The 15,003-nt window shown below is 44.7% G+C and overlaps 1 protein-coding gene across 5 annotated transcripts in view; it reads right to left on the reverse strand.

The window, feature by feature from the left end:
• Positions 1 to 15,003, reverse strand: part of LOC116851235 (probable JmjC domain-containing histone demethylation protein 2C) — a 402,970-nt gene that overhangs the window by 296,698 nt on the left and 91,269 nt on the right. For all 5 annotated transcript variants that reach the window (XM_032830457.1, XM_032830456.1, XM_032830455.1 and 2 more), the window contains exons 4-6: positions 9,670 to 9,864; positions 5,475 to 5,559; positions 4,673 to 4,761 (exon numbers count right to left, since the gene is read on the reverse strand). In XM_032830457.1, the coding sequence (XP_032686348.1) occupies positions 4,673 to 4,761; positions 5,475 to 5,559; positions 9,670 to 9,864 (369 nt within the window). The remainder of the gene's footprint in view (positions 1 to 4,672; positions 4,762 to 5,474; positions 5,560 to 9,669; positions 9,865 to 15,003) is intronic.

A 15,003-nucleotide genomic window follows, 5' to 3' on the forward strand; every position in this document is an offset into this window, starting at 1 on the left:
ATATATATATATATATATATATATATATCTCTCTCTCTCTCTCTCTCTCTCTCTCTCTCTCTCTCTCTCTCTCTCTCTCTCTCTCTCTCTCTTCATTCTCTTGCTTGCATGTCTCCTTAAATACAGTTATGTGCTATACACACACAGTCAAAGAAGAAAATATTTCAATCCATTAATAAATATATATGACAATTAATTCCTCCCCACTCCTTAAAGTTAAATATACCAGTTTGAATTTGTAAGACGTCATAGATAATATATCAAAGGTCATTTCTTGTAATCATACACTTTATGCAGCTTTATATGTAACAGTCCTTAGATGGTGTGTCCTAGGACAGAAATAAATGCTTCTCTTTCTCTCTCTCTCTGCTTTTTAATGCTCGGATAAGGCGCGACTTTTAACGCCACGGTGCTGACTGGAAAAGCTGTAAAAATGCGATCTAAACGCAGCAAATTGCTCCCGCGAGGAGCATGAGAGATCTAATCGCGAAGATCGCGGCGGTAACTTTCGCACGGAGGAGCGCGATAATCCGGGGAGAAGACCTCGTGGCGACCTTGCGCGCCAGGTGATAGCTGGGAAAATTCGAAATGGTAATCAAAAGTTGCCGCCGAGTTACGATCTCGAGAGTCGTCGCCTTTAAAGAGACTGTACATATCCGAACGCTTTGAACTTTCGTTTTATCGTTAGCTACGCGACGATTCTCTCTCTTTCTCTTTTCTTTCTCTCTCGTTCTCTCCTCCTTTCTCTCTTTGCACGAGTTTCGGCGGACGACTCTCGCGAGTTCGCCGTCGGTCCGAGGAGGGGCCGAGTTGTTCCCACTTTGAGATTTCTTCGCACTTTGCGGAAACTTGGGGCGAGAACTTTCCGAATTCGCTCCCTTCGATCTTGCAATGTCGTTAATACGCGAGAGGCTCTCCTCCTCTTGGTGGCCCCTCGGCCCCGTGGGATCCCCCGAGGGCGCTCGTAAATCATTTTCTTTCGTCGCGAAATCCATCCCACGCCCTGCGATTATCTTGCCCGCGACGGCGGCAAGGTGGAAACCAGCCAAGGAATTACTTTCTTTCGTGACCTCTGCCATGCCGGAATACACCACTGCCGCCGTCGCCGATGAATCGCGCGCTTCGCTAAGCTCCGAGACAAACGAGCGGCGCGTTCGACGCGAAACTAAATCGAGCCCGCCCAGGAGAGGCGTGCGAGATGCCTGAGGATTACCCGAGGTGTCCTTTCCGTCTTCGCGGGCTCTGCGAGAAAAATCGATCCAAAGTCGATATTTCTTCAGCGAAAGCGGACTCTCGGATGAAGGTTGTATTTTTGGCCGCGGCACTGAGTATACGATCGATCAAGCTCCGCGTTGAATTTCCGCTCAGGTTAACATCGTGGAGCTCCAACATGATAGAATTAAAATCAATTCGAGAAATAGGAGCAAACTAATTTCGCACGATATTTCCCAGTGCCGCTTGACATTACATGCTGCATTGCCGCGTGACTATGAAGCTGCAGTTAATATTGGCGCACAGTTAACATTACGTGGGCGAATTACTTTAGCGCATTAACTAAACGGGAGAAAGAAAGAGAGAGGAATATCCGGTGGTCTCGGTCTTGCGTGCAGTTGTCAGAATGTCATATCAGCGACACCTCGCCACTATTGAAATCTTGATGGACGTCTGTATGTATTTAGGTAAGAGTACCTGCGCACACTGGAAATGTGCTCCGCGCGGAATGAATCGATACAAATGTGACATTCAAGTGGCGTCGGTTATTTTTGCATGAGATTATGACGGTATATTTCGGGAGTATAAGAGTACATCGCCGATTCTCTCGTCAGATCGGAAAAAGACGCGGCGACGTCGCTTAATTATATCATCGGAATCGGGGAGTTAATAACGATTTCGTGTCGACGCAGGACACGGCTCCGCGTGGAATATGCAATTACGATCGCCGTTATTCTCGTCGCGCTCGTGTCGCCATGCCGTGGAGGCCGGCAGCAGCAGCGGATCCAGCCAGCCGTCGTGGCGATAAATCGCGAGATTTATGTCGACAAATTTGACAACATAAGCCACGGAATAGAACTCGCTGATCCCGAGAACAATGCCGAATCGGCATCTAATTTGCATTCATGAAAAGGGCAAAATACTCGCGCTGTCCGTATTAATTAACTCCCGGCGCGACGCGCGCGCGCACGAGAAGGAGAGAGAGAGAGAGAGAGAGAGAGCCGTTATTTACGGAGAATAATAAATCGCGGCGTCGCGCACATATACGTACACACACGTACGCATGCACGTATACGAACACGCGTCATGATCACAATGTGATTGCGGGACACGTTCTCGCGGAAAGGAATTTTCGGAGGCGCACGCTGCGAGAAGTGGAACGACGGCCGTGCAAGCGAGTGTATTCGCGAAAAGCTTCGCGAACGGCATTCCGGGATTAGCGGCGCGGCCTGATCCAGTTCCATCGTCGTCTCGTTCGACGATCGCGTTATCTAGAATCCGGAGGCGCACGTCTCTCGCGAGGAGAAATTCATGGCGCAAGCACGCAAGCACGACGGCTATGTCCCCGATTGCCGCCTCGACGGAAAATCGAGCGAAGGGGACACGGGCGACGGAGACAAACAGCGAGGAAGATAGAGAGAGAAAGAGGGGGTGACAGAGGGAGGAAGGGAGAGGGAGATAGATAGATAGATAGAGAGAAAGACAGAAAGAGAAGAGAAGCTGAGACAAGAGAAAGGGGAAGGTGGAGCATTCGCGCACACGACGGACGGAAGTCGGCCGCTAAGGTAGCAACGGACTCTATTCCGGGCTTCCCGATTCCTGAAAGCCCGAGGGTGCTGCAAGCTCGACTCTATTGATTTCCTGCGTTAAAGGGAAGCGCTTCGTGCAAGTAGGCACGTCGTTTTGTATACCGAAAATCCGCAGACCCACGCGAGATGCGCGCGCCCTCCTCCCTTTGATAATATCGAATTTAATCGCGCGTCTGTGTATTTTGCACGAGCCATTGCGAGCGATCGCAGATATTTCGTGCCGAAGCTGGTCGAATCAATTGTCAATTAATTAGATTAACTGACGTGGAAGTGTGCGCGACGCGCTTGACGGTTTCGGGATTTCGCCATTATCGAAATGGCGAGAATTCCGAAGAAGATAACAGCGCGGAATCCACGAGTGTAATTTTGCACGAGGATAACATACATCCGGTTAGAACGTCGAGGGCGAAATTCCCGAAAATACAAAAGTGCACATCTCGATTCCCCCACTTCCTCCGGAACAAATTCATTAAAACGATTTTGGAACACGTACAGTCGGAATACAGGAGAGACAAGAGCGAGAGGCAAAATTGTTATCTTGACGCATGATATTTCACGTGGACGTAATGTCACCAGTGCTCGTTCAAGATATCTGCACAATCGATAATCGATGTCCCATTTTCCGTACACCCCGCTTATCTATAAGCTCCGGCAACACAATAACCGCTGATAACAGACTTCGAGACAACGACAACGACGGCGACATCGAAGAAGACGCATTATTCTCGCGGGCGCATTACCTCGGCGACGCCGTTAAATTATGAAACGTCCAGCAATTCGGTAAAAATGCCACGTCAAATGCACCGTGCGGACGATCGAAATCGTGGTGAACTTTTCGACGCGTCGATCGAAGTTCTCAGGCACGACGAGACCGGTTAAGCTAACGTGACGATCGATGACGTTCGTCTCGAGCGTTCGGAGAACATAACGCAGCCGTCTCGAACGATCGTCGCCTTTGATTGGGATATTCTCTTAGATCTCTCCGTGGCAGATCCGACGACACTAGACGCTCACTCGACCGTTGTGTCTCCCGAAGCCAATGCCGCGAATAAAACGTGCGTTACCAAGGTTGCATTTCAAAGTCTTTTTGAAGAGAAGTTTACTCAACATCTATAATTCACATTATATCTAGAGTATCGAGCAAAATTTCCTCAAAAAGAACGTTTTGGAATGCAACTCAAGTGCAAGAGCGCAACGCGGTTTCCTCGCGGCGCGTCGTCGATTCGCGTTCCCGATCACGATTTACCGTGCGATCACGTACTATCACGCTATCGCACGCTCGAGGAAGACATTCGACCGTTGATTATCGCGATTCGCGATTCCATCACGCCGCGATATCGTCGACAGGCGGTTTCGCCGAACGGTGGTTGCCGCGACCTTCGCGCAAATTTAAGCCAACGCCGCCGATTCAGCGGTCTCGCGACGGATATTCGCGCGCAGCGCCGGCTGCAGATCGATACGAGCCGCGAAGAGTTAATTTTTCAAAGGGGGCTAACGGAAAAAAGAGAGGAAAAACACTCGCGTGAGGGGAGAGCGAGAGGAGGAGGGGGAAGAAAAACGGATATGTTTGCGCAAGTCTGATGGTTTCAGCGAGGAGCTGAAATTCTACATCGCCACGCGACTCGTCTCCCATCGAGGAAGAACGCTATCTGAACAATTTGATATAACGCGAAAAGTAGGTTGGCCGGATAACGATTAATGGAATTTATTTCTGCGCGCGCGCGGCTGTGTGAATCACGCACGTCTGTGTCGCACGCGCGGGGCATTATGCGGAATGCAAAGAGCGCGTCGATACACCTCGTATTTACGATATTTGTTATCGTAAACTATGCAGGACGTTTAATAATAGAACGAAATTGGATTTCACTCACCACAACGAGCGCGTGCGTCAGAGCAGTCGATGACCTCGACCTCCTCGGTGTCATGCCGACGACCTCGCCCCTCATGATGCTCTCGACGACTGCGTGGAGCGGGAAAAAAAAAGCGAAAACGCTATCAAAACGCGCATTTCGAAACTGTTGAGCCGCGTGCTCGTGAGCAATCGTTCAGAAAATTATAATCGAATTCGCGTCTACGGTTTTCGGGTAAGCGCGACGCGATCGATGCTCCGAAATTGTATTTCGAATTAATCGCCAAATAATTTCACCAAATAATTAAGCAGCGAAATGCTCTCGTAATGCCTCGGAGTGAAATTTCACTCGAAAAGTCGAGTGAATCACCGAGTCACCCGAATCGATGATTTCCGAAACTGATCCAAAACTGATCCGAAACTGATTTCCCACAAAGTGAATTTCGTACAGAGTGAATTATCCACTCTGAATCGTCGAGTGAATATCTTCACTCGAAACTGAAGAGCGAATCTATGATGTAATTCACAGGGACAAATTCACTCAAATCGACTGAAACGTTCGCTCATATGGAGTTAGGATCCATCCTAAACTTGAACGAAATATTCACTCTTGCGATTTCGAATGGCAGTATCTTCATTGTCGCTTCGAGCGAAAATACTGCCACTTCTCACTCGTTTCGAGTGAAATCTCACTCCAAGGTATTTAGAGAGCATGAACAAGTTGAGCGATTCTCTCTGTGATTCGCAAATTTTTTACTTTCAAACTGACTATATCGAATTATCGATTAAACGCGCGCGTCTTATTTCGTGCTAATGTTCCTTACCTCCATCGCCGATTAGCCGCATTTGTACTAAGGTGGGATCCTCGTTGTGATCTTCGAGGACCGTATCGTCGGTGACGGTCAAGTCCTGGAAGTAGATCAAGAGAGAAGGAAATGTCAATAAGATTCCCATAAACGATCGTGAATCTGTCAAGCGCTATTAAGGGATTACAAGACTCTGGCAGGAGTGAAGGTTGGGTAAAATTTGGGGAGCCGTAAAAAATTGTAAATTAATAGGAGTGTCAATGTTTCGTCATGTCAGTCTATTAAGTACATTCAACAATATCTTGGTATAAAAAAATGCGAAAGAATTCATTATAAAACTCTAAACGCGTTCAATGCTATTTTCAAAGTAGCATTTCTTTAACTGCAATCATGATAACTCGAGAGTGATTTATTCGATTAACTGTGAATGTTTGACACAAATGTTTATCACAGTTATCTGTATCAGTTCACGGAAGCAAAATAATTTTTTATTTATTTACTTTATAAACTCGAGTTCTTCAGTAAGAAGATCAAATTTGATTGTTTTTAATTTTCATTTTACGACATATTTTCTTTTTTTTAATTCACTCCGTGAACCGATAATCACACCAAAATATTGTTAAATGTTACTTAATAGACGTATATAACAAAAAATTCATACTTCTATTAATTTGCAATTTTTTACAGATCCCAAAATTTTACCTAATTTTTACTCCTGTCAAGATCCTGTAACCACTTGATCAGGCTCGCGCGTCGATCTCGTCCATTAAAAATAAAACTAGATCTCTCTCGCAGACGAATACACAGAGAAAATAATGTAGTAAAGATTATTATATATAATTTTAGTACTCTGAGAATAGACTGGCATTATGACAAAAAATTATAATAAGACATATCAAAAGTGATCATAAATATAGTAAACATTATCATAAATGTAACATGATAACAATTATCATGTTACTGTGGCTTTATTATAATTTTCGTAATGATGTCAGTTTGAACTCGGACTAAAATTGTAATGTAACTTTTGCTACAATATTCTTTGCGTGTACATCGATCCGCAATTACCTATACACTCTTTTCCTCCTCTTTCTCCCCTCCTCTTTTTCGCTTTCCTCGCCTATATCCTTTGTCGTTAAACTCGACGGACGTCGTAAATAACTGCAACCCGCGGTGGTACCGAAAGAGCCAAGACACCCGGTCGTCTTTCAGGTTCGTCGATCTCACGAGAGCGATTGTATTCGGGCTGCTCAATGATCCACATCTGCATTCGCCTCGCGGGCGCGTTAATCGATTTCGATTCTTCCGAGAAATTTCGCGTTTCCCCAAAGAGCGAGCGGAGCCGCCTCCCCGCCCCGCACGTCCGCCAATTTGCGGGTCAGAGATCGGTCGATCGATGGTCTGGCTGCTCGTTAAGACCCGTCACGATCGACGCCTCCCCTTGTCAATGCGCTTAACTGATCGGCGGCGAGACGGAGTTGTCTGGCTATTACGAGATGCACGCGAGAAGCTGCGCGCGATCGCACGGCGCGGAACTTTTGTGCGCGTCGTCATCGATTCCCCCTCCCCCCCGCGAAAGCAATTTTTGTCGGCAAAGGGCCTCTTGATTCGCTCTCGATCCTTCCGCGTCCTCTCTTCTTTTTTTCCTCTTGTTCCTGACCGCAGGGAAAGCCCGAAAACGCTTATTTGATACGCGAAACTAAATGAAATTGCGCGATCTCGCACTCGTATTAATTCATCAATGCTTCGCGTAATAAATGATATATAATACACGTTTTTATCGCTCGTACGTTTTGATGGTGGGGTATTTCATTGGAGTCTTTGTTCGCATCGGGAGACGGACGCTACGACGATGGGGAATACCCGAGTGAACCTCAACGGGCAAACGATTCGATTCCCTCGGCATCCCCCGAGGAATATTCGCGACAGACGCACATAGTAGGGGGGAGAGAGGGGAGAGAGAGAGAGAGAGAGAGAGAGAAGAGCAGAAAACGAGCGCGAACGACAAAAGCTTGCCGCGACATTTTATGTCTACCGATACTTTATGTTCCTACGCCCTTCGATCCCTACACCTTTTCCGGACCGTTTCCTCGTCGCCGACTATTTTAGGGATTTAGTTTTCCAATAGGAATGCTGCACCAATGTCGGGATAAATTATCGGAAGCTTCCGCCGAGAGGCAAGACGAGGAAGAGAAGGAGGAGGAAAAGGAGGATTACCTTCGCGGCGATGCGAGTCTGTCGTCCGTTCCATCGTCTTAAGATATTTAACGGTAAAAACGACGGAAATATCGGACGCTGGGAAAAATTGGAGATCACTTCGGCGCGTTCGCGGTGAATCAGCGCGAGCTTACTTACCTACACCTTGTCTAAGCAGAGTTTGGCCGCGGTTTTATCAAAATCCTGCGAGAGAGAAGGATATATTTTCAATTTCTCTCTTTGCCTACCTGCGAGAGAAAAAGACAATCTCTCTCTTTGTCTATCTCTCCTTAACCTAATCTAACTTACTGCGATAGGAGTACTGTGATTGGATATTTTGTGGGATTTGATAGTGGACTAATTAAAAGTTGCTTTCTCTTTGGCCAAACTCTGCTTAGAGTAACTCTAGTCGTGTTGAGTGTATTTCACGGCGAGCGTAGCACGTGAGAAATTATGCAAGATTCATCGCGATTTCAGGCTCGCAATCATGACGAACGTTAAATGCCGTTTTTGTCGTTTAGACGGGCACAGATGAATAATTGCCTGATATTCAATAAGCGCGATCTAATTGTGGTATTGCCGACTAAAATTGGAGTCCTTTCTTTAGGTCTTCTCGTCTCGCTATCAATCCCGCCACTAATGGATTGATTCGTGGTAATGAAGCTCGCTCGCTCGCTCGCGCGCGCGATCTAAGTATAGAACACATAATATCGAATAAAATTTAATCTCTTTCCCTTTGCACTTCGCCTCGGCATCAACTCGCAAATGGAGACGAAGCACTGAGAGAAAAGTCCACGAAAAATTAACGAAAGGATATCCGATCGACTTGATCGACAGTTCAATCGGGTTCCAAAAACGACTGGATGCATTGTTCGAATGGGACATCCGTTTGTTGACTTTCGATCGGATCGTGAATTTTTCTTTCAGTGAAATGTTCAGGATAGAGACGCGCAATTGGTTGAAACGTAAAAGAGGGTCGCGATTTGCTCCAAACGATATTCTCGAACGCTGAATCGACTGAGCGCTCCCCGCGAACATCGAATATCGCTTCCGCGGGAAACGCGGGGATTAAGAAGATGTCACTAACTTGAAAACTTTACCGACAAAAAATTGACTTGTTTCTGCAAAGTTTACATCGTATATATATTGCTTAAACAAAATCACAAATGCATCTACACACTGAGAGTACATACGATAATGAATTGGAGCATCGCTTGATATGTAGTTAAAACGACAAAAATTTTTTGAATTGAAATCTGGTGTAGATATTTACTCGATATAACAATCCCGCAGCTTGTGCGTGCCGCACGTACATTTGCTCCACTAATGAAAATTTCAAGGAACATTTTTGTGTCTATAAAACTGGATATAGAAGCTCAAAGATACACAAAATGTGTACAGAAAAATTTTTGTATATGCGCTTATGACTATATTTTCTGTTAGCATGGTAAAATAGAGCGGCACGCATTTATGTAAGATCCATATGTGCGGGAAATGCGAAAAAAATAGTATAATCGCGTTAGTGACAATCGCTTCTGCGTTATCGACATTTTTAGTTGGTCATCCCTTTAAGACGATGCTGGCTACCGACACAACACAGCTTTATAGTTTCTTTTTTCTTCTAATTGGATGCATCAAATTGAAAATGCTCTTACAGAATTAAAGTGCAAACGTTAATGAATAATTGATGTTAAACAGTCGCATGAAATCAATAAAAAATTTTTATGGTAAGTCGATAAATACAAATTTTTTGTTGAATTTCATAAATTTCATTTCAACTCACACATTTATGTAAGATCTATATGTGCAAGAAGTACGAAAAGAATAGCGTGATCGTGACGATCGCTTCTACGTTATCGACATTTTTCGAGTTCATCATTCACTTCGGCATTCCCTTAAGAAGAATCGAAGATAGGATACGAGATCGGACGATCGCAGGTCGGAGGTCCGACTAGTCGTTGCTGCCGGACAGTTTCCATCTGGTTCGCCATAATATTTATTATCCAACCGGTCTTACCTTAGTGGACTCGTTGTAACCGACGATCACGGCTGTGTACCATTGTGTGGTGCCTTCCGCCCGATAAACCTCGACCCTGAAACCGACCAGGACGCTGGGCGTAGTCAGCAGGATTCTCTGGCCGTCCTGCATCTCGGCCCATCTCCTAACGGCGTTTCCCCAGGGCATCGTGCCCTTAGTCAGCTCCCAATCCTGCTGCAAAGAGGAGCAAAAAAGCCGTAGTTGAAGCTGCGCTCGTGGAACTTGATTAAGAAGGGCGCTACCTCGCTGCACACCCGGAAAAGTTGTCCGCGATTTTGGAAGAGAAAATGAGGGAAGGCAAAAGCGAAAAATCCGTGAAATTTGATGAGAGATAATAGAGGGAACAAAAACGACCTCAACGCAGGCAACCCGGGAGCGCGGAATTTGCTCTTCACGTCGAAAGCGACCCTCGACTGTGTTTTATACGAGATTTTTCATTCCATCACTCGCGAGTCTAATGAAAGCTTTCGATCCACTGGCTAATCTTCAAAGTATCTCGAATAAATTCGTCAGGAACTATCGCGAAAGCATGGAGAAACGTCGGTGAATCGAGCGTCCCAATGAATGACGCGGCATCGGACGTTAATCGATCGAAATTGGCTTTGACTAAAATAATCGGTAAATCGATGGTCAGAATTAATCAATCGTCGTGTACGAAAATCATAAATAATTCAGTCAATTGATGAAATTAATTATCCGTCAAACTTTGGTGTGATCGATTATACAGCGATCAATAATTAATCTCATCAGTCGATCAAATCACTCGTGATTACGTGTATGACGACCGATTAGTTTTGATTATTGATATGCCGCTTATTTTAGCCAAGGAAAATTTTAATCAATTAATGCCTGACACGCTGTCTGTACACGTGATAGTAACATCGAATCTGGGTCAGCGGCATTAACTTTTCCGCAAAGTCGCGTTACCGATCTATTGTTGCATTATTTAAAATTACTTCCACGGTCTCGACAGCGCTCGAAAATGCGGGAGACGCGCCAGCTTCGCCGGGGTTTGTTTGCGCGATTCTATTGCTTTAGTATGCCACATCTCATATAATGCACGACGCATTTTAACGGACGACAGTAATATCACAGAGGCGAACTCTGTTGAACGGGTATCTATAAACATCGTTAGATTAACGTACGACGTGATTTGCGAAAATATTTAAACAGTCAATTCAATTCCATTCAATTTGCAGATGCACCGCTGGTCCGAAACACTTTCGACGGCAACGGCGTATAATATTGTTAGTGCTGTCATATACCAAATAAAAGGACCGCGGCGTTCTATTTCATTCGTCGATCGAGACGCCATTTTTACCTCGCACGTTAATGCTCTTATAACATGTCAAGGGATATATAATGGTATATACGCGACGTGATCGATGAAATCAAGACTCGAAATATTAGATCCGTCTAGCTGGGATCCAGAAACGTACATTGTCGCGCTCGTCTCTTCGCTAACTGATATCGGAATATATTATTCGGATGCGCGCGCTAATGTGTGTGTGTGTGTGTGTGTGTGTGTGTGTGTGAGAGAGAGAGAGAGAGAATACAGTATCAATCGAGCAATTAGATCCGATACAACCGGGATCGCCATTGAAATAATCAACGTTCTTTCACTGAGAAAAATATTGTAACTATATAATGTATGGTTGTAACTTGAACTGTATAATCACATAGAGAGATAGTCACTATAAATTATGGTCATGAAAGATATATTTTTATTAAATTCTATTGTAATGCGTAGTGATGATAACCTCATATGCAAGTTATCATTACCGTTTTCGTGCAAAAAATATCGGGCCTGAAAATAACTAAAATGTCAATTAGATCAATCGTTTCTTTTTCTCTCAGTATCTTTTATCGAATCCACGGTCGAGTATCCCGCGATGACTACCCATAACTTAAGACGTCGGCGATTGAAAAAATGCGGCATTGAAAAACGTAAATCACGTCCATAAAACGTGTAAGAAACACGGCTAATTAATGCAAGTGACCAGACGGGTCGTTCATGTCATTTACACGGACAACATGTATTTTATATTAGCGCGAAACGGCGAGTCTCGCCTCTTTTCCGCGATCGCTCTCCCGGGCGAGCCGGTCGCTCACGCTCGCGTTACGTCACCGCTAAGCCGTTACGTCAGACGCATTATGCAATCGTTGCGCACAGCGTGACGGCTCGAGGCGCGTTAATGGCAGCAATACAACGGCAATTAGAACGTTATTACCGAAGCGTCGAGAGCACTTAATGTCCTCGCGATGCTCGCGAACGCGATTCACGGGACATCCCGCATGCGGAATCACCGAGACAGATCTATCCGTTCTTCCTTTCAACCGCGGATCTCTTTCTCTCTCCCCCTCCCCCCTCCAGCCGCCGTCCCGACGCAACTTGACTTCGCCTTAACGGAATTTCGACTCGATCGAGACATTTAACGTTAACGGTATAGCGCAAAATCGATCTGCCAAACGAGACGCGGCTTCGCGTTTTCTCCGCGCGAGAACGACCCAAGTAGAAATATCTCCAGGAAAAACTGGCTAATTTTTGTACCGGTTAGGATTTATCGGAAGGCAGGAGAGGGAGAAGTAGTAATTTCAGAAGCATTATTCAATATAAAAACAGGTCTAAGAAATAAATCCTACTTTTTGCCGGCTAGGATTTAGTGGACGGCTTATATTAATTATTCAGAATAATCAATCATGTTGGGCAGGAAAATACTGGTCGATGTTTCTTCTGAAAATTTACCGGCTGATGTTTTCTCTCGGAAAGAAGGAGAGAAACACGATCGAGACAGGGCAGTTTGTAGATGCGAACGGCCGCGACCTCGCGACAGAGGCATTACGATTCGACCAGATTTAATGGCGCAAGTTTAACTTTTCCTACGGCCGCTATTATCTTATGTACGCCACGGTTTGCATATCTTTCCAACTTCTCCGCGGTTATTCCTAGAGTCTTCATTACGCCTGAATGAACCTAACGAGACAAACCTGTTCGACAAGAACGGAAAAACGACCTCGTAGAATCGAAGGGAACTTCGTAATTACGCAAATAATAATTACTTTTCGATACTGAAAGCGCGGCGCACGCTTTAAATTCGATCTATTTTAGTAAGCTAGTATTAGTTCTAATATTAGCGTCGTAGTAAGCACTGGCAAAACTTTGTCTGAACTCTTAGCACATTATAATTCAAATCGTGTAGCTTTTATATTGTGCGCTTCTCTCTATCTTCGCGAAATTCACAAAAACTTTCGAGCCAATTAGCAAAATGTCTTTTTATAATGCATCGATTCTACGATACTTGTGTTTTAATTATCAAAATTGTAAGAATGGTAAAATGCTAAATGTGCAACATTAGCCAGTAATTTTCGAATTTCTGTTAAGAATCGATTATTCTATTAATTCTAAAATCGAAAAGCGGCTGAGGCGTTTAGTTTTAGTTTTAGTTTTAGAGTGATGACAAAAATTCTGAGTAAAAGTTACTGACTACATCCTGAGTTATTTTTCACTCGGAGGTGTCGGCTTCTCCAAAAATTGTTCCACGAGAGATGGAAAGACGTGTGAAACATTGAAGGAAATAATATTGATTGAAACGTTCCCGCCGTGACAAACAGAAAGTCGCAAGTGTCACGTTGAGCGAGATGTCATTCGGATAAGGGCGCTCTCGCGAATGTATGCCGGGTCCACATAAATATGCAGCGCTCTTCGTCTTTAAATTATCATCTAAATTATCTCGTCGCGTCTGTCTGCTGGCTGTCCTACACCTGTGTAAGTACGTGTGTATGTGCATGTGTGTAACCTCACTTCTCTCTCTCTCTCTCTCTCTCTCTCTCTCTCTCTCTCTCTCTCTCTCTCTTTGTCTCTCTCTCTCTCTCTCTCTCTGGTTCATCATAAACGAAAGTGCTGCACAAATAAGTAAGCGGCCGACGTGCTCGGCATAATTTGCAGCTATTGTAAAGTCATCGCGTTCGTCGTTCATGACGGCAGCGTAATCGGCGCTTTGCGCAACGACATACGGCGTCCGGTGCGGAGATATTTTCCACTCATCTCGAACGTCGACGTTATTCGCCGTGACGCCGGGACGCTCGAACCGAAAAGCGCCTCGATCCGTCTGGAAGCGCACCAATTATAACGCGAAAACGAGCGCGCGCGCGGCGGGGGGTCGTGCCGGGGTCGATGAGATTATCTGACGGCCGCTGAATTATTCGTACGCAAGATAATTCGGTTCGGGACCGTCAATCGAACCGTTCGTTCCTTATTTATGTGGATTATACGAGGCCGTGTCGGTCGCCTCGCGACTGTTTCCAAGGAAAGGAGGGGTTTCTCTTTCAAAGAGCGTCCCCTGAATCCCATCCGATCGTATTTTCCCCGCGATTTTAATCCCGCTTACAGGCCGCGATGGAATTTCCAAGCGATATCTCGTCCGCCGATCGACGAAGTCGATCTTCCATACCTGCCTTCGCCACGGCGACTTTGATTATCATACCCTAGAGACGGCTGTTATTCTTTCCGCAAATCTCAAAACGTCCGCGTTAAAATATCTATTTTGATAGAATTAAAGTTTTTGAGGATTAATATCAACGCGTCAGTCATTACCTAAGTAGACAGAGCGACTTCTTTCTAGCCAATAACTAGTCAGGAATTTTGGTTACTGATCAGTTTCTGCACGCAAAAAAGTTTCAGTTGGTGCAACGAAATAGGAACCAACTGAAAATTAGGTGATCAGAAGCGATATCTCTGTTATGAAAACTAATATTTCTGTTGTCGCAACCGAAAATATTCGTCTGAACATTCAACGATATTAGAACTCGGTTGAGACAACTGAGAACAATTGACTATACAGAAGCCTCATAAAAGAATTTTTCTGTTCCTACAGCCGAGTTTTTGTCTGATCCCTGAGCAACCGAAAATTCGGTTGCACAACGATTGCCAACAGAATTGTTTTTTTCGTGTAGCCAGTTTCTGAACAGTTTCTAGCCAAATCTTTTCCTCTACAAAATTCTGCCAAATACTTTTCGTCGTTTGACTCTATACATTGTAAAATATTATATTTTATTATTCAACATAAAAATATCATGCGATAATTCATTCACTATTAAGATAATTGAGACTTTATCTTTCAATTGCCCAGTTCATTTGCCTAGATTCTGGTCAATAAACATTGGGCAATATTTTCCGCGTTTCTACTCTAAAGAGTTTTTTCTAGAAACTTTTCTATTTGAATATTATTCGTATATCTTTTTACCAAGAGCAAACTCCGAGAGAGAGAGAGAGAGAGAGAGAGAGAGAGAGAGAGAGAGAGCGAGAGAGAGAGA

The sequence above is a fragment of the Odontomachus brunneus genome, unplaced genomic scaffold (genome assembly GCF_010583005.1).
Source record: "Odontomachus brunneus isolate Ranch 3 - 2012 unplaced genomic scaffold, Obru_v1 Obru_scaffold_169, whole genome shotgun sequence".
In the NCBI taxonomy this organism is placed as follows: Eukaryota; Metazoa; Arthropoda; class Insecta; order Hymenoptera; family Formicidae; genus Odontomachus; species Odontomachus brunneus.